Genomic DNA, 23,923 nt, shown 5'->3' with positions numbered 1-23,923 from the left:
GGGGCATCCGGAAAACACCATGTCCGGAGAAGACAAGGTGAGCGCTACCATCAGTCCTGTGTCATGCAAACAGTAAAGCATCCTGAGACCATTCATGTGTGGGGTTGCTTCTCAGCCAAGGGAGTGGACTCACTCACAATTTTGCCTAAGAACACAGCCATGAATAAAGAATGGTACCAACACATCCTCCGAGAGCAACTTCTCCCAACCATCCAAGAACAGTTTGGTGATGAACAATGCCTTTTCCAGCATGATGGAGCACCTTGCCATAAGGCAAAAGTGATAACTAAGTGGCTTGAGGAACAAAACATCGACATTTTGGGTCCATGGCCAGGAAACTCCCCAGACCTTAATCCCATTGAGAACTTGTGGTCAATCCTCAAGAGGCGGGTGGACAAACAAAAACCCACAAATTCTGACAAACTCCAAGCATTGATTATGCAAGAATGTGCTGCCATCAGTCAGGACGTGGCCCAGAAGTTAATTGACAGCGTGCCAGGGCGGATTGCAGAGGTATTGAAAAAGAAGGGTCAACACTGCAAATATTGACTCTTTGCATAAACTTAATGTAATTGTCAATAAAAGCCTTTGACACTTATGGAATGCTTGTAATTATACTTCAGTATACCGTAGTAACATCTGACAAAAATATCTCATAACACTGAAGCAGCGAACTTTGTGAAGACCAATACTTGTCATTCTCAACTTTTGACCATGACTGTACACATACATAGATGTTCTTCTGACCCTGATGACCTGAGGGGTAGCCTAGTTCACCAAGCCAGCTGATTTGACATATCCTGTTTGTACAACCGTACGTTTAGGCTACTATTAATGTCATGTTGATGTAAATAATTTGTTCAATGTCTTCCAGGCAGAAGACATTTGGCTTTTCTAGTGGAACGTTCCGACCTGCTGCTTCTGAAACTACGATGTGGTTTTCTTTTGATGTAATGGTCTTTTAGACCTAGTGGAGGTCGAGGATTACAAGTTTAGTAGTGGGCAGGACTGGTCTGGGATCGATGTTCTTGATTGTTTGTGTTGCAATTAGCCTACTTTTCCAAACGGCTCTTAACTTTTTGTTGCTCCTAATCATTAGGCCTAGAATCTGACCTCTCATCAGAAGAGTTAAATAGTCATAAAGCTGCTGCTGGTACAGAGATATGATAGGATCGAGGCTGGTTCTGTTGTTGTTGCTACCCTCTAGGGAGATCTTTGTAACCCATCTAAATGTGTTTAAGCCTCCTTCTCCTTGTTTGCTAAGGGGCTGTGTCCAGATGTGAGCCAGCTGTTGTGGGGTTACTTAATTCACTGCTCCTTTTCTTTCTGCCAGGAGGAGTTCTCATCCAGCAGCTAGCTTAGCTGGCCCAGATCCTTGTATTTATTCTCTCTCTAGCAGGGTTTTTGTTAGCCGGTAATAGCCGGCTTTAGGGCTATATTTTCTTTTTTGAAAAGCTGATAAATAAAACTGTTTTCGGCCATATTGTCAAGGAGGAGAAGAAAAAATCCCATTGCGAAATAATGCTTTTTAGCCTATTCATTGATGGAAATACCAGTCGATGGAAATACATTTGACTGGTCGTGCTTATCGGTCTATAGGTTAATTTACATAATTTAGTGGAATGAAATTGGCGCCTGCGTACAGTATTTTTGTTATGTTTCTCATTTATCCAACCCGTACAGCATGCAGATACAGAGCATTGGAGCAGAAAATCTGTCAGACAGAGCGAGAGCTGCTACTGCAGCATCTCAAACGGCAACGGAAGACGGGCTTCATCACTTTGCAATGCGCTGGAGGCAGTAGGCTATGCATTTTGAAAACATACTTCATTGTTTGAACCTGAATGTTTTAAAACATTATGAGGCATGTCTTACCTTGCTTCAAAGTAGCCTATTAGATCTCTCTTTCTAAATTTCGAACTGATATTTTATCTCTGTCACATGAAACCGCTCGCATGTGCGGTGCCCTTTGTGTTTTCCCGCGAATTGCATTATGGAACTAACATTTGCGCTTAGCCTACTGCCTTGTGCACTTATAATGTGAAGAAATAATAGTTTATCAACATTTTAAGCTAAACATTCTGATCTGTTGCATCAGACTCATTGCTTTTTAATGTTTAAAAAAAAAATGTAGTCTAGGCCTGTTGGTTGTATGAATTTGGGCTCGGCCTTCCCACATCTGTCCCAGAGTCTGTTTTGAATAGGCTATTTCTCGACAAGCTGACCAATATAATAGGTAAACTTTTCTACTATTGGGGATAGTAGATTGACGTAGGGCTAGTGATTTTGCTGTTCGTTACTCGTCTTGTTGGCTGAGGAAAAATACATGTGGACAGTCTTAACATCTTCAAAATGCACATCAGAATTCGGTAAGAATAACTTCATATCATTGCATCCTCGACTTGCATGTTCTGTTAATATGAAATACCATAATCTAAATGAGATTTCTGTCATTCTGAGCACCGTGGGTGGACACCCTAATCAGGTTACGCACCCAATGCATATGGGTCCGGCAGATTTCTCAATTGTCCGGTAAATTTAAAATGTTGCCGGTGAAATGTCCGGCGTCACATTTTCCTAACTACTTTATGAATGCAATTTGTTAGTGCACTGCATTGTAATATTTATCTTATGTCATGCTGTCAAGGAACCTGAGACAGAGATTGAAGACCACAGTGGTAAAGTTTGTGGGAAATGACTACAGCTAGAAGGAGAGGATAGCCAATGCTATAACAAATGTAAAATAGATTAGAGAGGAGACTTAGAATTGGTGAGAGGGCTTTGTCCCTTCCGGTAATTCTATGATCTGTGATCAGCTCACACCACCATCCATGTGTCACTGCGTCACTAATCATGCTAGCCGGTTCCCCTGGGTTCTGTCACCTGCTTCGTTCAGCACAGCTGTTGATATGAGGAGCTCAATCGACAGGGTTATGTTCAGTTGGCATGACATGTCCCACCTAGGGATTCATACTTTCAGAGAAAATCCCAAGCCCTTCCTAGTTTTAATGTAGGCGTATTAATCACTGTTGGCTGGCAATATTATGAGGTTATTACAGCCTAGTGAAAATGACGTTTGTTTTAGCCTACCATTGACTGACTTGACAGCCACCTTGTTGGTCCTTTCCTCTCCTCTTGCACCTGGCTATCAGGGGAATTTGGGGAGGTTGTGGCTATTTCAACTTTATGATAAACCGCTTGTTGTGGTGATTGTCACAGGAAACATATTCGATGCTGTGCTGAAACACAGCCTAAACAAATAGCTGATCTATTCCCTGCGAATCAGACTTTATAGTTAAGGCTGTGCTCTCGCTTTTGTTAGTGTAACATTGATCAATGGAACAATGTTGCTGATGTCTATTCAAATGCACATTAATTTCGGGTTTGTGTTTGGAAATAATTTATCCCGTTTGTTTATCCTACTGAACTGTTTTGTTTAGCCTACTTTCATTCTTATATTTCACCTTGGACAGTGACTGGCCATGGCTAAGCAGTGTGGGAGGATTGCTTCAGTCTAGACATTTGAGTGTACGGTAACTGAGGAAGAGCCAGAGCGGTTGTGAATGTTATGAATGGGAACTCAAGTGCCATCAGGTGCAGGGAAGTCAAAGTACTCTGCTCCATTTAGGGGTCCACAGTAGGGTTGGGCGGTATAGTCATACCATCCTCCTCTCATCCTGGGATGTAAGGTATTACCGGCTTAGTACACAAGGGGGCGCAAAAAAACCTCGCAAAAAAACATTGGCCGTTTGTTACCAGAATGCTAACAAAATTAGCACAAGTAATAGCGAATTTCCATGGAGGCTGCTAGCTAAATATGCTAACGAGCGCAAGCGAATCGCTATGACAGGCAATCCAGCTCATAAATTTGTATTTATATAAATTTATATATATAGGTAGGTAGGTAGGAGCTACCGAAGTGAGTTTGGACATTTACAAGTGAATGTGAACAAGAGACATTGTGCAAATGAACAGGGTTTGTCTGAAGGAAGAACGGTACTGGCTCTGGAGCAGCATGTGTAGGCTACACACTGTGTCTGTGTGGAGTCTGGAGTTGCTAGGGCAACGGGCCTGCCTGCTCTGCTCATAGAAGATGGGGAGGAGCAGAAGGGCTGAGAATGAAGAGGAGAAAAAACACAAGGAAATCAAAAGATAGCAGTGGCAGCTGTACAGAACTCATTCATAGAGCTTTGACTTCTCAAACACAGCAGAAGGCGTACACAATATGATACACCGTCACCTCATGAATTCAGTAATTTACTTAGATAACGCAACCCTTAAGTTTAATTCAAAACTTGTCTCTAGGTGGACCCCGGGTTGGGTTTTTGCTCTACAATTCAACTTTCTTCTGTATCTCCCAGTGGAGTGGCTATACTGAACCCCATTTGGTGCCTCTGCCAGTCAGTGATGTTCTTACCCTGCGTTACCCATTTTCCTAGTGATAACCATTCCTCTGAAGGTTCTTTCACTAGGGAATCATGGTGGCTCCACCTTTCTCTGTACAATCTCTGGCTCTGTGGTCCCAACCCCACTTCTACAGCTGCACGTGTGTTATCATAGTGAACCCATTTTAACCCAATTGTTCTTTCTGTGGTTTTGAACAATTATTCCTCATAAACTGGGTCAGGGCCTGGGTGATCATTATACCACAATGTACAGTGTAAGTCATCTACCGTGATCTTGGTTGGTCCAGTCACTAAATCATTTGCAAGGTCTACCAGTGATTTAGGTATGTCTGTAAGTCCCCCTCTCAGCAAATCCTGGCTATACCAATAGCATGACTCTCCCTCCCCGCTCACTACCATGTTATCCCTTACTACATATGCCTTCATATACCCCTCTCAGTCGGTGTTACAGCTACGTTCAACTGAGTCATAGCCTCTCTTCCTAGTAGATTAACTGGACACAGGCTTGATATCAGTACAGGTATGCATACCTCTCCTCCTGAATTTTCATGTTGTAAAGTCACAGGAGCTGATAACCGCTCTATAAATTGATGTCCTGAGGCAGAGCGTACTAGGAATTCCCCCCCCCCCCTTTAAATGTCATATTTCATTCATTCGCCAATATAATCCCTTACTCCGCATAAGTAAGCCTTGCTATTTTATCCCATGCATCTATTAAAAACATTTGTTTGAGACCTTGTCTCCTACTCTCTCCTTAACATAATACTATAGGAGACTTCCATCAATCCTGGAAAAAAAACTCCCACTCAGAAGACACTAGATAATACCATGTTTCATTAAGTTCACTACACCTTCTACTATAAACCTATAACCCCTTTCTAGTAATTTAATCATCACAACCTGTTTTTCAGTGATGTTTTCAAATATAAATCTATTGTTTAATACCTTCATAACATACAAAAAATCTTTACTTCTTCATCAGCCTAATAGTAACGACTATCTCCCATCGTTCAACATATCATAAACAGATTAGCGTTTTTAGAATGAATGAACTGTCTGCATAACTCACTGTTGTTTAAACAAACGATATAATGTAATAATAATAATTACCAATTATCAAATAAAGTTCCATATTCAACTATCTAGACATGTTCTTCATATCATCCCAATGCTTCCTACATACAGTGGGGGAAAAAAGTATTTAGTCAGCCACCAATTGTGCAAGTTCTCCCACTTAAAAAGATGAGAGAGGCCTGTAATTTTCATCATAGGTACACATCAACTATGACAGACAAAATGAGAAAAAAAAAATCCAGAAAATCACATTGTAGGATTTTTAATGAATTTATTTGCAAATTATGGTGGAAAATAAGTATTTGGTCAATAACAAAAATGTCTCAATACTTTGTTATATACCCTTTGTTGGCAATGACACAGGTCAAACGTTTTCTGTAAGTCTTCACAACGTTTTCACACACTGTTGCTGGTATTTTGGCCCATTCCTCCATGCAGATCTCCTCTAAAGCAGTGATGTTTTGGGGCTGTCGCTGGGCAACACGGACTTTCAACTCCCTCCAAAGATTTTCTATGGGGTTGAGATCTGGAGACTGGCTAGGCCACTCCAGGCCCTTGAAATGCTTCTTACGAAGCCACTCCTTCGTTGCCCGGGCGGTGTGTTTGGGATCATTGTCATGCTGAAAGACCCAGCCACGTTTCATCTTCAATGCCCTTGCTGATGGAAGGAGGTTTTCACTCAAAATCTCACGATACATGGCCCCATTCATTATTTCCTTTACATGGATCAGTCGTCCTGGTCCCTTTGCAGAAAAACAGCCCCAAAGCATGATGTTTCCACCCCTATGCTTCACAGTAGGTATGGTGTTCTTTGGATGCAACTCAGCATTCTTTGTCCTCCAAACACGACGAGTTGAGTTTTTACCAAAAAGTTATATTTTGGTTTCATCTGACCATATGACATTCTCCCAATCCTCTTCTGGATCATCCAAATGCACTCTAGCAAACTTCAGACGGGCCTGGACATGTACTGGCTTAAGCAGGGGGACACGTCTTTCACTGCAGGATTTGAGTCCCTGGCGGCGTAGTGTGTTACTGATGGTAGGCTTTGTTACTTTGGTCCCAGCTCTCTGCAGGTCATTCACTAGGTCCCCCCGTGTGGTTCTGGGATTTTTGCTCACCGTTCTTGTGATCATTTTGACTCCACGGGGTGAGATCTTGCGTGGAGCCCCAGATGGAGGGAGATTATCAGTGGTCTTGTATGTCTTCCATTTCCTAATAATTGCTCCCACAGTTGATTTCTTCAAACCAAGCTGCTTACCTATTGCAGATTCAGTCTTCCCAGCCTGGTGCAGGTCCACAATTTTGTTTCAGGTGTCCTTTGACAGCTCTTTGGTCTTGGCCATAGTGGAGTTTGGAGTGTGACTGTTTGAGGTTGTGGACAGGTGTCTTTTATACTGATAACAAGTTCAAACAGGTGCCATTAATACAGGTAACGAGTGGAGGACAGAGGAGCCTCTTAAAGAAGAAGTTACAGGTCTGTGAGAGCCAGAAATATTGCTTGTTTGTGGGTGACCAAATACTTATTTTCCACCATAATTTGCAAATAAATTCATTAAAAATCCTACAATGTGATTTTCTGGATTTTTTTTCCTCAATTTGTCTGTCATAGTTGACGTGTACCTATGATGAAAATTACAGGCCTCTCTCATCTTTTTAAGTGGGAGAACTTGCACAATTGGTGGCTGACTAAATACTTTTTTTCCCCACTGTATGTCAATATAGCCCACTTATCACTACTTCTTTTCACCCTCTTACGTAATCATGTCATTAGTAAATTGTCTCCACAAAGCACTACTACCTAATAATATATTTTCATTCCCCTAAATATAAATAATTATTTTAATACCAGTCTTATTAAACAATCCAATTCAACATCAATTCAACATGTCTCATTCCACACTTAACTTACTTACTTTGTAACACAGAAAAACCCTCTACAATATCTATTATTCTCTATCGCTAACTTTCCATATAACGGTACTTTAACGGATGACAAATTATTTTTAAATTATAGTCAAAATAAACAAAACATCTATTCACATCGATGCAACTTTAATTACTATGTTCTACCATCCGCTATGTGTTGGTAAAAAAATCTCTCCCGTATAATGTTATAGTTCACCTAGTGATCTAGGTCAATAGCATCAATGTAAAAGTTTTGCTTTCTGTCCCTACCTGGGTTTGATCCAGGAACCCTCTACACACATTGACAACATTCACCATCGAAACACCGTTACCCGTTGCTCCACAAAATCTGCGATCCTTGCAAAGCAAGGTAAACAACTACTTCCATGTTGCATAGCAAGTTACGTCACCACTCTAAACGTCACTAGTTCGCAACACTAACGAGCTAGCCCTTTCATACCAAACATCCAACCCCCTATGACTTCCTTTTCCACAGCAACCATTGATCCTCGTACACCTAACGTAACCCATAATATCCCTTACAGCGCTCTCACGTTTCAGCAAGCCCCAATGGTTAACACCCGCAGACAAAAAACATGGACATTCTTCCATTTTTTTACTAGTAGAAAAAATAAAACTCACTCTCAAACAGTGTTCTGCATTTACAGTTGAAGTTGGAAGTTTACATACACTTAGGTTGGAGTCATTAAAACTCATTTTTCAACCACTCCACAAATTTCATGTTAACAAACTATAGTTTTGGCAAGTCGGTTAGGACATCTACTTTGTGCATGACACAATTTAATGTCTCCAAGAATTGTTTACAGACAGATTATTTCACTTATAATTCACTGTATCACAATTCCAGTGGGTCAGAAGTTAACATACACTATGTTGACTGCGTCTTTAAACAGCTTGGAAAATTCCAGAAAATGATGTCATGGCTTTAGAAGCTTCTGATAGGCTAATTGACATAATTTGAGTCAATTGGAGGTCTACCTGTGGATGTATTTCAAGGCCTACCTTCAAACTCAGTGCCTCTTTGCTTGACATCATGGGAAAATCAAAAGAAATCAGCCAAGACCTCAGAAAAAAATTTGTAGACCTCCACAAGTTTCCAAACGCCTGAAGGTACCACGTTCATCTGTACAATCAATAGTACGCAAGTATAAACACCATGGGACCACGTAGCCGTCATACCGCTCAGGAAGGAGACGCGTTCTGTCTCCTAGAGATGAACGTACTTTGGTGCGAAAAGTGCAAATCAATCCCAGAACAACAGCAAAGGACCTTGTGAAGATGCTGGAGGAAACGGGTACAAAAGTATCTATGTCCACAGTAAAACGAGTCCTATATCAACATAACCTGAAAGGCTGCTCAGCAAGGAAGAAGCCACTGCTTCAAAACCGGCATTAAAAAAGCCAGACTACGGTTTGCAACTGCACATGGGGACAAAGATCGTACTTTTTGGAGAAATGTCCTCTGGGCTGATGAAAGAAAAATAGAACTGTTTGGCCATAACGACCATCATTATCTTTGGAGGAAAAAGGGGGTGCTTGTAAGCCGAAGAACACCATCCCAACCGTGAAGCACGGGGGTGGCAGCATCATGCTGTGGGGGTGCTTTGCTGCAGGAGGGACTGGTGCACTTCACAAAATAGATGGCATCATGAGGAAGGAGAATTATGTGGATATATTGATGCAACATCTCAAGACATCAGTCAGGAAGTTAAAGCTTGGTCGCAAATGGACAATGACCCCAAGCATATTTTCAAAGTTGTGGCAAAATGGCTTAAGGACAACAAAGTCAAGGAATTGGAGTGGCCATCACAAAGCCCTGACCTCAATCCTATAGAACATTTGTGGGCAGAACTGAAAAAGCATGTGCGAGCAAGGAGGCCTACAAACCTGACTCAGTTACACCAGCTCTGTCAGGAGGAATGGGCCAAAATTCACCCAAACTTATTGTGGGAAGCTTGTGGAAGGCTACCCGAAACATTTGACCCAAGTTAAACAATTTAAAGGCAATGCTACCAAATACTAATTGAGTGTATGTAAACTTCTGACCCACTGGGAATGTGATGAACGAAATAAAAGCTGAAATAAATCATTCTCTCTACTATTATTCTGACATTTCACATTCTTAAAATAAAGTGGTTATCCTAACTGACCTAAAACAGGGCATTTTTTATAGGATTACATGTCAGGAATTGTGAAAAACTGAGTTTAAATGTATTTGGCTATGGTGTATGTAAACTTCCGACTTCAATTGTACCTCTATCATAGGGTTTAAAAACTAACGTAACAACATTAACCATCCTAAATTGTTGTAGTAACGTCATGTTTGGTTCAGTTTATCACCAATCTTCTATTATTAGAATACAGATCTAGGTAAATATCCTTTCTAAGTAGGCTAGAAGTAACACCAAACACTTGCTGTATTTTACCATCATATATTGAATTAATATCCATATTCAATTCGATAGTCCACATTACAACTCTTTTCTCAGTAGTTTTTAAACTATCAACTCATTTAGCAACACAAAAATAATTATTTTACTCCCCCCCTATTCTTGTTGAATAAGTGAGTCGTTACTAGAATTCCCTTACTATATTACCTCTGCTCCGAAATGAACTATGTACTGTCTCTAAGGACCAATTGTCACGAGAATTTCTATCTCTAATGCTCAAACTTTGAATAATCCCCAGAGAGTGTAAGACTAGTTAATAATGAATTAAACAATTCTCCAGTCTGCAAGGGATCAGCATTTTTATTCATGAGAGCTCTGGTGCTCAAAACACACAGGCTTTTTATATGCCTTCACACAAAGGAACTTTGCTCCGCCCACCTTTAGGCGGCCTGTGACTTTCCACAGTATAGCTTTCAGCAGTTTCTAAGTCCCCTCTTACTATGGTATGTTGGCCTCCAACAGTTTCTACCCATATTCCCTGTTAGTGGTTTTATTTTCTTATGATTCTAATACAGTTTACACATTTATACCATATTTGGGGTGAAATCCTTTAGTCATTACGTTAAAAATACAAATTAATCTATCACTTCCTCTCCAGATGAGGACGTCCCTGCAGATATGGTTGCAGAAGAATCCGGTCCAGGAGCTCAGAATAGTCCGTACCAACTTAGAAGAAAGTCTCTATTACCCAAGAGAACAGCAGCTTGTCCAGCAAAGACTAACATGGAGGTGAGTCATTAGAATGGGATGCATCCCAAGTGGCTCCCTATATAGTGCACTACATCCTGGTCAATAGTAGTGCACCATATTGGGAATAGGGTGCCCTTTGGGGCACAGCCTATGTGTGATGTATGTGGGAAGACTGCATATATTATTTAACAATGGCTACATGCCTGAGTCACGGGAGGTGGTGGGTCAGTTCTGAGTCCACAGCAGGGTACTGGGTAAAATGGGTATGATAGGCTTCTGAGGCACGTTCTACAAGACATAGCGTTGTGGAATGTTCAGATAGACATATGTTATGTAGAACAAACATGATGCCTCTGACATGTAGAATAATGCTCTACTCATGACATTTTAATCTGTTTGCTTGCAGAAGATGGATCAGCCATAATGAATCAGCTCGCTTAACTCAGGCTGTTGAGTGCCACTGGTTATAAAGAACAATTGCACACAGCTATATTATGACCTAGACTAGTGAGCAATATCAGTGGGAAATGCATTCCACCCACAATGGTGTCTTCTTTAGAATGTGGCGCCCTTTCACCCACGGGATAAATTTGATAATTACTCTTTCCTCTTTGCATAATTGATTAGTATTTCACTAGCAGTGGTGATTAATTGAATTTGATTGATTAAATACAATGCTGAAATATTGATACGGTCGTTTTAAGCAGATGACCACTGTCTGTTCTATCAAAACGTGTCAAAACTATCAAGGCTTATAACAATCTTTATTTTTTTTTATCCGCAGGGTGCTTCCACTTCAGCCACAGAAGACTTTGGCCATCGGGCAAAACGTGCCAGAGTGTCAGGAAAGTCTCAAGATTTACCAGGTAAAAGAATACTTTCATCTTAGTCTATTTCTGTTGAATTTAGATGTATTAGAATCACTGTCCTGTCACTTCTCACCTTTGGCTAATCTTCCAAAAATCTTTAAAAGAGAACAATGACATACACAGTACAATAAAACCAACAACAAAGGTTTTGGAGAGTTGTTGAAGTTGTTGGTTAACATGTTATGACAATTGGAGGTTAGAAATGGCCCTTTCTCTGTTGGACCTTGTTTCTGTCCAGCTCGTTATTATTTTGGATGTGTGTGAACCTCCTCCATGAATAAAGTGTCCATCTCATTGTTCACCACTAGCAGCGCCGGCGGAGCACTACCTCCAGGAGAAGCTGCCAGACGAGGTGGTTCTGAAGATCTTCTCCTACCTTTTGGAGCAGGACCTGTGTCGCGCAGCATGTGTCTGCAAACGCTTCAGCGAACTGGCCAATGATCCCATCCTCTGGTGAGTGGCTGTTTGGCTGTCCCTGTGTCTCTGTCTGTTTGTGTCTGGATGGTGAGACATTGTCTGTCGTTCCGTCTCTGTTGTTCCGTCAGTCTGGATGGACATCCCCATTCAAGTCCCTCCCGCATCCCTTTCCCTCCCGCACCACTCAGCTAATCAGCAGTTTGAGCAAGCCGATGCACAGAATCTAATCTTGATCACATAGTGAGTTGTCAATTTGGGATGCAAGGTGATTCGTAGATCAGTGATTCTGCACAGTCTGGAACACGCACCATGTCTTTCCCTCCTGCCCCCCCCACCGAGTGTTATCGCGTAAAGTAACCCGGTCTGATGGTGTCTGTGTGCCTTGCTTTGCTTCACAGGAAGAGGCTGTACATGGAGGTGTTTGAGTACACACGTCCCATGATGCACCCTGAGGCGGGGAAGTTCTTCCAGATTAACCCAGAGGAGTACGAGCAGCCCAACCCGTGGAAAGAGAGCTTTCAGCAGCTGGTAGGACTATGACCAATGACCTCTATACCCTCTACTGTCGTCACTGTTACCTCTCACCTCTGATCTCAGGAGAGTGATGGTTTACAAACTGTTACCTCTGACCTCTACCCTCACTGTCGTCACTATTACCTCTCACCTCAGACCTCTGTAAACCCTCACTATCCTCTTAGCTGTTACTCTCTGACCTCTGTAAACCCACACTATCCTCTTAGCTGTTACTCTCTGACCTCTGTAAACCCACACTATCCTCTTAGCTGTTACTCTCTGACCTCTGTAAACCCACACTATCCTCTTAGCTGTTACTCTCTGACCTCTGTAAACCCTCACTATCCTCTTAGCTGTTACTCTCTGACCTCTGTAAACCCACACTATCCTCTTAGCTGTTACTCTCTGACCTCTGTAAACCCACACTATCCTCTTAGCTGTTACTCTCTGACCTCTGTAAACCCACACTATCCTCTTAGCTGTTACTCTCTGACCTCTGTAAACCCACACTATCCTCTTAGCTGTTACTCACTGACCTCTGTAAACCCTCACTATCCTCTTAGCTGTTACTCTCTGACCTCTGTAAACCCTCACTATCCTCTTAGCTGTTACTCTCTGACCTCTGTAAACCCTCACTATCCTCTTAGCTGTTACTCTCTGACCTCTGTAAACCCTCACTATCCTCTTAGCTGTTACTCTCTGACCTCTGTAAACCCTCACTATCCTCTTAGCTGTTACTCTCTGACCTCTGTAAACCCTCACTGTCCTCTTAGCTGTTACTCTCTGACCCATGTAAACCCTCACTGTCCTCTTAGCTGTTACTCTCTGACCTCTGTAAACCCACACTGTCCTCTTAGCTGTTACTCTCTGACCTCTGTAAACCCACACTATCCTCTTAGCTGTTACTCTCTGACCTCTGTAAACCCACACTGTCCTCTTAGCTGTTACTCTCTGACCTCTGTAAACCCTCACTATCCTCTTAGCTGTTACTCTCTGACCTCTGTAAACCCACACTATCCTCTTAGCTGTTACTCTCTGACCTCTGTAAACCCACACTATCCTCTTAGCTGTTACTCTCTGACCTCTGTAAACCCTCACTATCCTCTTAGCTGTTACTCTCTGACCTCTGTAAACCCTCACTATCCTCTTAGCTGTTACTCTCTGACCTCTGTAAACCCTCACTATCCTCTTAGCTGTTACTCTCTGACCTCTGTAAACCCACACTATCCTCTTAGCTGTTACTCTCTGACCTCTGTAAACCCTCACTATCCTCTTAGCTGTTACTCTCTGACCTCTGTAAACCCTCACTATCCTCTTAGCTGTTACTCTCTGACCTCTGTAAACCCTCACTATCCTCTTAGCTGTTACTCTCTGATCTCTGTAAACCCTCACTATCCTCTTAGCTGTTACTCTCTGACCTCTGTAAACCCTCACTATCCTCTTAGCTGTTACTCTCTGACCTCTGTAAACCCTCACTATCCTCTTAGCTGTTACTCTCTGACCTCGTTAAACCCTCACTATCCTCTTAGCTGTTACTCTCTGACCTCTGTAAACCCTCACTATCCTCTTAGCTGTTACTCTCTGACCTCTGTAAACCCTCACTGTCCTAACTGTTACTGTTACTCAACCATAAACAGTGCATTCAGAAAGTATTCAGACCCCTTGACTTTTTCCACATTTTGTTACAGCCTTATTCTAATATGGATGAAATTGCTTTTTTCCCTCATCAATCTACACACAATACCCCATAATGACAAAGTGAAAACAGGTTTTTAGATAAATAAATAAAAAGTACTCCAATCAAGTTGTAGAAACATCTCAAGGATGATCAATGGAAACAGGATGCACCTGAGCTCAATTTAGAGTCTCAAAGCAAAGGGTCTGAATACTTATGTAAACCTGTTTTTGCTTTGTCATTATGGAGTATTGTGTGTAGATTGATGAGGACAAAAAAACAATTTCATCAATTTTAGAATAAGGCTATAACAAAACGTGGAAAAAGTCAAGGGATCTGAATACTTTCTGAATGCACTGTAGATACTACCTCTGCTGCTAAAACAAACTGTCAATAGCTTGTTCAGACGTATGCATGTTAGAACAGTGTCCCAGTCATTCTAATTCTATGGCGCAGGTAGTCCCAGTGGAGTCTAATATCACTTGAGATTGCTGTGATTCTAGAAGGAATCCCACCATAAGTGTTACTGTGCTATAATAACAATGGCTAGATTCGTTATCTTTTTTTGTTTTCAGTATAAAGGAGCACACGTGAAGACGGGCTTCGCGGAACACTTCTACAGTAATCCTGCCAGATACAAAGGAAGAGAGAACATGCTTGTAAGAGTTTTTGGTTGTTTCAGAGAGTTTAAGGGCCAGTTTCCTTGACACAGATTGAGCCTAGACCTGGACTAAAATGCACACCGAATGAATAATCTCAATTGATATAGGCCTAGCGTTTTAGTTTAGGACTAGGCTTCTTAATCTGGGAAACTGGCCCAGAGTTCTGTTTGTTTTAAGGTTGTTATCGAGTGATTGGTCATCATGACTTGGCTCTAACACACTTCTCTGTGCTGCCTCTTCCTCAGTACTATGACACCATCGAGGATGCCCTGGGGGGTGTACAGGAGGCCCACTTTGACGGCCTCATATTCGTCCACTCTGGGGTCTACACTGACGAGTGGATCTACATAGAGTCACCCATCACAATGATCGGAGCTGGTACGTATTCATTTTTGAGTTGACTTACTGTCTGTTTGTTGTCTATCTGTACCATACTGTCTGTTTGTTGTCTATCTGTACCAGTGGTTCCCAACCTTTTTTGGTACCACCAAATGAATTTTGCTCTGCCTGTAGGCCTATGGTCTCATGAGTCTCCTCAAGTACCCCCTGTGGATAGGCCAAGTACCCACTCTGAGTTATACCACTTGACCTATTAACTAGGTTAATTGATTGTCATTGCTGGACACTTTTAGCCCGATGTTGTCTTTTTAACCTTGCCCTTTTAACCCTAACGACGTTCATTTTTCAACAGCACCTGGTAAAGTAGCAGACAAAGTGATCATTGAGAACACCAGAGACTCCACGTTTGTCTTCATGGAGGGCTCGGAGGACGCATACGTTGGCTACATGACCATCAAGGTCAGATATTATCCATTACTTATGTAATATGACTCTAGCCTAGCTGACTGTTTGTGTATGCCTGAACTCTGTACATTAGTGGTCCACATCTCATTGTAAATACAGCTGGTCTAAAACAAAGGGAAGTCTTGACATTATATCAGTTGTGGTTGTTAGTCATATGTTATGAATATGACTCATATCTTAGTAATATAATATATGCCATTTAGCAGAAGCTTTTATCCACTTTTAGCCTGACGTTAGTCATATCTTAGTAATATCTTAGTCATGTAATAAACTTGTCTAACTCCCTTATGTTTGTCGTCCTTTAGTTTAATCCTGATGATAAGTCTGCCCAGCACCACAACGCCCACCACTGCCTGGAGATTACAGTCAACTGCAGCCCCATCATTGACCACTGCATCATACGCAGCACTTGCACAGGTACCTTACAACACAATGTCTCCATCTCTCCACAGACCTACATGCCATTCATTAAGCATAGTCTTAGCAACTCAGACCCACCTAGTGCAGTCTAATTATTGGGAATTAATTGATTTTGTTATTATAGGGCCTTTTCATTTTGGATCGCATTTTGACTCCCAAATGCATAATAATTATCATAGCTCATAGGGTTCTACTCTTCAAAATAATTCTGGAGCTATGCTAGCTATTTTGACACAGTGTCTTCAACATATTCAATTGAGACATTGGGTGGGTATCTGTCTGAGAAGTCTAACGTAGTTGATACACCGGGCTCTAGCATGTTCACCTGGCTGGCTCTACTCCTGTTTGTTTCAGTGGGCTCAGCGGTCTGTGTGAGTGGCCAGGGAGCTTGTCCCAGTATCAGACACTGCAACATCAGCGACTGTGAGAACGTGGGGCTTTACATCACCGACCATGCACAGGTAGGTAACGAACACACACGCACTGCTCTTTCCTTATGGCACTTGATTACTCAAATCATCCCAGTTCCAAGATTCTGCTGTGAAACTGACACTCTCTGTGTTTCCAGGGAATCTACGAGGACAACGAGATCTCCAACAACGCACTGGCTGGAATCTGGGTGAAAAACCACGGCAACCCCATCATCAGACGGAACCACATCCACCACGGCAGAGATGTGGGCGTCTTCACTTTCGACCACGGCATGGTGAGATGATATTTGTCTGGTCTCCATTGGTCTGGTCTGGCTACCACTGAGGTGACACTCCATATTGGTCTGGTCTGGCTACCACCGAGATGACACTCCATATTGGTCTGGTCTGGCTACCACCGAGATGACACTCCATATTGGTCTGGTCTCTGGTCTGGCTACCACTGAGGCCAGCTCAGTGTCTACAGTAGTGACTTAAGGCACTATCTCAATTCATCTCTTGCATCGTCTCACCTCCTTCTCAACAGTATTGCAGGAGAAAGTCCAAGGTCTCTCCCCTCTGACCTTCTTCTCCAATGTGTTTTGAGAAGGAGCGGATGCTAGGTAACAAGGAAAGAATAATTGAGGAAGAACCTTAGTCTCTACTGTAGACACTCAGCTGACTTATCAAACTCAGTCTGCAGCCGTTTCTTGTTCTTAAAGAGAAGTGTTGGCTTGCAGTTTAATCCATGTGTAGGTTTTAGAGACCCACCACTGATTTTAGTTACATAAGCCTTAATCCACAGCTTTTCCCTTTTAAAAACATGTAAATGTATTCCTACTCACACTGTAGCTTGGTTACATAAGGATTGAGGCAATTTTCTCAAGAGGAAAGAACAGTTTAACACCTTGCTCTTCTGAAACGTATTAGAGAAGGTCCAAGGTTCCTCCCGTCTCACCTTCTCCAATACTTTTGGGAAAGGAGGCGAGGAGAGAGGATGCGACGAATCGAGAAAATATTAATTGAGAAAGAGCCTTGGCATTCTGATTATTTTGACTGACTGTGACTGTCACCCCCTGCAGGGCTACTTTGAGAGCTGCAACATCCACAGGAACCGCATAGCTGGCTTCGAGGTGAAGGCGTACGCCAACCCCACGGTAGTGCGCTGTGAGATCCACCATGGGCAGACGGGAGGGATCTACGTGCACGAGAAGGGCCGAGGACAGTTCATCGAGAACAAGATCTATGCAAACAACTTTGCTGGAGTGTGGATTACCTCCAATAGTGATCCTACAATAAGGTCAGTGGGGTTTTACAGTCAAACACTTTCTCTCTTTCTCCTCTCTCTCTCCTCTCTTTCTCTCCCCCCCCCTCTCTTTCCCTTTTTCTACTTCGCTCACTCTCTTTTTGTCTGTTATATAACCCATATTAAGTTGAATTGATTCTGATGTGTAAATGGATACTCAATTGTGAAATTTTTCCACGTTGGGTCAATCACAGGGGCAATGCCATCTTCAACGGTAACCAAGGCGGAGTTTACATATTCGGTGATGGGCGAGGCCTCATCGAGGGGAACGATATCTACGGTAACGCCTTGGCAGGGATCCAGATCAGGACAAACAGCTGCCCCATCGTACGACACAACAAGATCCACGATGGACAGCACGGGGGCATCTATGTGGTAAGTAGGGCTTTTTAGAACCTATTTTAAATGTGTATTTTAAAAATAACATGTAGTCAAATGTGTAGCAAATACTTATGAGACTTATACAGTGAGGGAAAAAAGTATTTGATCCCCTGCTGATTTTGTACGTTTGCCCACTGACAAAGAAATGATCAGTCTATAATTTTAATGGTAGGTTTATTTGAACAGTGAGAGACAGAATAACAACAAAAAATCCTGAAAAACGCATGTCAAAAATGTTATAAATTGATTTGCATTTTAATGAGAGAAATAAGTAGTTGACCCCCTCTCAATCAGAAAGATTTCTGGCTCCCAGGTGTCTTTTATACAGGTAACGAGCTGAGCTGAGACACCTGTCCACAGAAGCAATCAATCAATCAGATTCCAAACTCTCCACAATGGCCAAGACCATTGGGCTCTCCAAGGATGTCAGGGACAAGATTGTAGACCTACACAAGGCTGGAATGGGCTACAAGACCATCGCCAAGCAGCTTGGTGAGAAGGTGACAACAGTTGGTGCGATTATTCGCAAATGGAAGAAACACAAAAGAACTGTCAATCTCCCTCGGCCTGGGGCTCCATGCAAGATCTCACCTTGTGGAGTTGCAATGATCATGAGAACGGTGAGGAATCAGCCCAGAATTACACAGGAGGATCTTGTCAATGATCTCAAGGCAGCTGGGACCATAGTCACCAAGAAAACAATTGGTAAAACACTACGCCGAGAAGGACTGAAATCCTGCAGCGCCCGCAAGGTCCCCCTGTTCAAGAAAGCACATATACAGGCCCGTCTGAAGTTTGCCAATGAACAGATGAATGATTCAGAGGAGAACTGGGTGAAAGTGTTGTGGTCAGATGAGACCAAAATCGAGCTCTTTGGCATCAACTCAACTCGCCGTGTTTGGAGGAGGAGGAATGTTGCCTATGACCCCAAGAACACCATCCCCACCGTCAAACATGGAGATGGAAACATTATGCTTTGGGGGTGTTTTTCTGCTAAGGGGACAGGACAACTTCACCGCATCAAAGGGACGATGGACGGCGCCATGTACCGTCAAATCTTGGGTGAGAACCTCGTTCCCTCAGCCAGGGCATTGAAAATGGGTCGTGGATGGGTATTCCAGCATGACAATGACCCAAAACACACAGCCAAGGCAACAAAGGAGTGGCTCAATAAGCACATTAAGGTCCTGGAGTGGCCTAGCCAGTCTCCAGACCTTAATCCCATAGAAAATCTGTGGAGGGAGCTGAAGGAGTTGCCAAACGTCAGCCTCGAAACCTTAATGACTTGGAGAAGATCTGCAAAGAGGAGTGGGACAAAATCCCTCCTGAGATGTGTGCAAACCTTGTGGCCAACTACAAGAAACGTCTGACCTCTGTGATTGCCAACAAGGGTTTTGCCACCAAGTACTAAGTCATGTTTTGCAGAGGGGTGAAATACTTATTTCCCTCATTAAAATGCAAATCAATTTATAACATTTTTGACATGCGTTTTTCTGGATTTTTATTGTTGTTATTCTGTCTCTCACTGTTCAAATAAACCTACCATTAAAATGATAGACTGATCATGTATTTGTCAGTGGGCAAACGTACAAAATCAGCAGGGGATCAAATACTTTTTTCCCTCACTGTAGCTGTGGTTTATTTGCAAACCTTTAGCATCTTTAACTACTATGAGCCCACCACATTAGTGTCTGAAAATAAAATGCTCTTAACCGCTAGGCAGGTAGCCAAGCGGTTAAGAGCGATGGGTCAGTAACCGAAAGGTCGCTGGTTCGAATCCCCAAGCTGACTAGGTGAAAAATCTGCCGATGTGCCCTTGAGCAAGGTACTTGACCCTAATTGCTCCTGTAAGTTGCTCTGGAAAAGAGACTGCTAAATGACTAAAATGTAAATTGATACAGAGCCATCTTGTAGTCAGTGGACTCTGAAAGACGGGACAGTTCTCTTTGGATAAGGTTATTAGTAATGTAATTAATCTGTGTGTCTCTCCCCTGTAGCATGAAAAGGGACAGGGGGTGATCGAGGAGAATGAGGTGTACAGCAACACGCTGGCAGGAGTGTGGGTGACCACAGGAAGCACACCTGTCCTCAGGAGGAACAGGATACACAGTGGGAAACAGGTACGGAGATGGAGAGACCAGTCTGTCTATTCAGATGGCTCTATGGGTCACTCATCTCTCACATATGAATTTAATGAAATTTGACAATAACCTGCAAACTAAACACTTCCCTTGTCATACAGGTTGGCGTCTACTTCTACGACAACGGCCATGGAGTGTTGGAGGACAATGATATCTACAACCACATGTACTCCGGAGTTCAAATCAGGTCAGTGAGAGAGCTGGAACTCAAAATGAATGGCCAACCATACAATGGGATCTAATGGCAACCTGTGTAGATCATGTAGTGCATGTTGTAATATATCACAGTGCTATGCTTTCTTGTTATAGCACTATTGATTTTTTAAATATTCTTTATTATATGCATTGATTGATTGCTGGTTAATGTTTCCCACTGTAACAGAACTGGCAGCAATCCCAAAATCAGACGGAACAAGATCTGGGGAGGTCAAAATGGAGGCATTCTGGTTTACAACTCAGGTGAGAAACCATCATCTATAATTCTTTCTTTATCCATCCATTCTCCTCTCGCACAGCTTGATCTTGTGTACCTTTCTACATTTTAAATTCATGTGCGGAACAGTGAAGACACCCTGGACTCACAGGTTCTGAGTGAAGTGGACCCATCAAATTCCAGTGTCACTCAAATGCTCCCTCATGAACCCTCTAACCATGATAAATGAAAGGGAGACCTCTTGGCTGATATCTTGACTCTGTTTCAGGTTTGGGCTTCATCGAGGACAATGAGATCTTTGACAACGCTATGGCAGGGGTGTGGATAAAGACTGACAGCAACCCCACCCTCCGAAGGAATAAGATCCACGACGGGAGAGACGGAGGGATCTGTATATTCAACGGAGGACGAGGTTTACTGGAGGAGAACGATATCTTCAGGAACGCCCAGGCAGGAGTCCTCATCAGCACCAACAGCCATCCCATCCTGAGGAAGAACAGGATATTTGACGGCTTTGCTGCAGGTGGGCAACGCTATGCTAGAAAGCAGGGTTCAATCCAGGTCGTGTTCATTAGGCACCATATGGTGGAAAGCAGAATGAAACGAGAGGGAGGGACTACCTGGATTTGTCCGATAAGAAATTCTAATTTTCTGTTGCAAAAAAAGTTTCCCCATTGTGTGCCCTAATGAACACGACCGAGCAGTATTTTGCTTTGAGTCCTTTTGATTAATAGTAGACAGTCATTTGTAAATGTTAATTGTAGACAGAGTGAGGCCCAATCCAAAATGGAGCCCTATGCGCTTGTGGAGATCAAAGATAATTTGACCAGTGTAAGCAATATGGGAATAGCTCCACCTTGCTAGGCTATGTGGAAGTTTCACCATGTTGCTTATACCAATCAAATCCTCTTAGATCTCCAAAAGTGCATAGGGCTTCGGGTCCATTTGGGAATGGGCCTGAATCTCCACGCTGATCCTGACCCGTCTCTGTCCACTAGGTATTGAGATCACGAATCATGCCACGGCAACCCTGGAAGGCAATCAGATCTTCAATAACCGCTTTGGAGGATTGTTTCTCGCATCTGGTGTCAACGTTACAATGAAAGGTAAAGTGAAGGACAATGTGTCACCATGATGTGATTTGTGGATGTTTTATTCCAGGAATCTAGCATTGTAGGATCAACTTACATCAGTTATTCTATTTTTCAAAATGGAATTATCTTAAATTGCCTCTTCATGACTTTTTCTTATCTGTACCTGGTCTGATCCAACCACACCTGTCCTCCTGTCTCCCCCAGATAACAAAATAATGAACAATCAAGATGCCATTGAAAAAGCTGTGAGCAGAGGTCAGTGCCTGTACAAGATTTCAAGTTACACCAGCTATCCAATGCACGATTTTTACAGGTAATAATTTCTTACCATATATATCTAACTTAAACCAGTGGGGTTTTCCAGAAAGCAGGATTATTAAGTTAGCCATTTCAACTTTGATAAACAGCCACATATAACTCTTGACTTTCTGGTTGAATTGAGAATGCTATGTTCTATATTTCTCAAAGAAAACGTTATTTCAAGCAATGTTGGACAGTTAGCTGGCTAACTCATTGATCCAGCTTTCTGCAACAGGCCCCACCTGTCCACTTTAATCGATGTAACCTCCAACTCTTTCGGCTCATCACCTGTTTCTTTGTTCTGTCCCTCCGTCTGGTCAGGTGTCACACCTGTAACACAACAGACCGCAACGCCATCTGTGTGAACTGCATCAAGAAGTGCCACCAGGGGCACGACGTCGAGTTCATTAGGCATGATAGGTATGTTACTATTCTCTTGTTAATGAGACCCATACACACACGCACTGTATATTACAGCAATACTTCATGCTAAATGACTTTCCAGGTATTCAAATGATATCTGGTTTTATGTTGCAGAACCTCTTCCTCCTGTGCCAAATGAAATGTTGCATTCAAATCTGTTAGTATATCGTCAGTAATTGACTTTAAGATAATTATGCTGGAAATGACATGACGTGAAAGACGAAACTATCAGCTGATCAAGTAGCAACTGAAATACTAGCAGATATCCAGTTGGATCTGTAGATAACAAAAATAATTGATTTTGTCTTGGCTGTAGATTTTTCTGTGACTGTGGAGCCGGGACGTTGTCAAACCCCTGCACACTAGCCGGAGAGCCCACGCACGACACAGACACACTGTACGACTCAGCCCCTCCTATAGAGTCCAATACGCTGCAACACAACTGAGCTGGACCCCTGGACTTCCCCCCTCCGGACCCTTCCAGGCCTATTCCCTATATAGTGCACTACTTTTGACTAGGACCCTATGCTGGCCCTGGGCAAAAGTAGTGCACTATGTAGGGAATAGGGTGCCATTTTGGACAGAGACTCCTGTTTGTTCAGCTAACTAGTCCACCCATGGGGAGGAGGAAAAATACAATACAATACAAACTTATAAATATCACACAATGTAAAAATGACTTTAAAGAAATATGAAAAAATGGAAAAAGACGATGGACAAAGACGAGCTGAAAGGAGACATTTACATATATATATATGACATTTCTGCTGTGGATGCACTGCCCGCCTGTCCCGCTTCTCCCTTTTTATTTTCCTTCCCAGCAACGTATTGACGAGGAGGCAATGGGACTTGGTCGGTGATGGATGGGACTATGTGTGCAGACAAATGGGTATTCTTATTCCCTTCATAGGCATAGACCTAGTCAAAAGTAGTGCCCTATGAAGGCAATAGGGTGCCATTTCAGACAGATATTGACTCAGGTTGGAGAATTCATGGGAAGCATTGCAGCTTTTATAGTGGAGCTGTGGAGAGATGGATGGACACTAGCCATCATTATAATGCCCCTCCTTGCCTGCCTTTGCGAAGTGGGCAAGTGAAGTCAGACTGCAGTTATTGTACAGAGCCATTGATGGTGGCATAACGGCATTGCAACGCTCAGAGCCATACGAGGAACTAGTTCCTCAGGCGGAGGAGGCAGTCTCGCCACACACTGTTTCTGTCTCCAGCAACAAACCATTGTGCTGGTGTATGTATGGTTACAGAAGAATATGTCCTAGCACTTCAGTGTTTTTTTTTTAAGAAAAATATTTTAAATGCTTTTCTCATGTAGTTTTGTATTTTCATGCAAAAATGTTACTGTACTTGAATGTCTTATTTTATTAAATATATTAATTTTGTTTTTTGGGTTATTACCCATCCCCCCAGACTTGCTGTAAGTGTACGTATCTACATTCTTTCTGTGAAAGAGAAAGCAACATTTTCTCCAGCAATGTTGACTATTTTAAATGAGACTTGAGAGAAAAGGTG

At 42.5% G+C, this 23,923-nt stretch overlaps 1 protein-coding gene across 4 annotated transcripts in view; it reads left to right on the top strand.

Moving 5' to 3' along the window:
• The window catches only part of LOC311100583 (F-box only protein 11-like), a 41,779-nt gene extending 17,952 nt beyond the window's left edge, over positions 1-23,827 (top strand). The window contains exons 2-21 of one of the 4 annotated variants that reach the window (XR_014609832.1): positions 10,457-10,587; positions 11,333-11,414; positions 11,729-11,870; positions 12,233-12,362; positions 14,598-14,681; positions 14,930-15,062; positions 15,376-15,482; positions 15,794-15,905; positions 16,263-16,369; positions 16,477-16,614; positions 17,401-17,618; positions 17,819-17,999; positions 20,003-20,125; positions 20,248-20,333; positions 20,529-20,605; positions 20,848-21,102; positions 21,578-21,685; positions 21,878-21,928; positions 22,295-22,393; positions 22,713-23,827. Coding sequence is in view for 2 of the 4 variants with exons in the window: in XM_084141497.1 (XP_083997623.1) it covers positions 10,457-10,587; positions 11,333-11,414; positions 11,726-11,870; positions 12,233-12,362; positions 14,598-14,681; positions 14,930-15,062; positions 15,376-15,482; positions 15,794-15,905; positions 16,263-16,369; positions 16,477-16,614; positions 17,401-17,618; positions 17,819-17,999; positions 20,003-20,125; positions 20,248-20,333; positions 20,529-20,605; positions 20,848-21,102; positions 21,578-21,685; positions 21,878-21,986; positions 22,295-22,393; positions 22,713-22,842 (2,555 nt within the window). In the remaining 2 variants the exon portion in view is untranslated. Of the gene's footprint in view, positions 1-10,456; positions 10,588-11,332; positions 11,415-11,725; positions 11,871-12,232; positions 12,363-14,597; positions 14,682-14,929; positions 15,063-15,375; positions 15,483-15,793; positions 15,906-16,262; positions 16,370-16,476; positions 16,615-17,400; positions 17,619-17,818; positions 18,000-20,002; positions 20,126-20,247; positions 20,334-20,528; positions 20,606-20,847; positions 21,103-21,577; positions 21,686-21,877; positions 21,987-22,294; positions 22,394-22,712 lie in introns of all 4 variants that reach the window. The other 3 variants (XR_014609833.1, XM_084141498.1, XM_084141497.1) reach the window with 3 other exon arrangements.
• Positions 23,828-23,923: the final 96 nt, after the last annotated feature.

The sequence above is a fragment of the Coregonus lavaretus genome (genome assembly GCF_964263955.1).
Source record: "Coregonus lavaretus genome assembly, chromosome: 25".
Lineage (NCBI taxonomy): Eukaryota > Metazoa > Chordata > Actinopteri > Salmoniformes > Salmonidae > Coregonus > Coregonus lavaretus.
The sequence above is the reverse complement of the archived record's forward strand: the minus strand, read 5'-3'. Positions and strand labels throughout refer to the sequence as shown.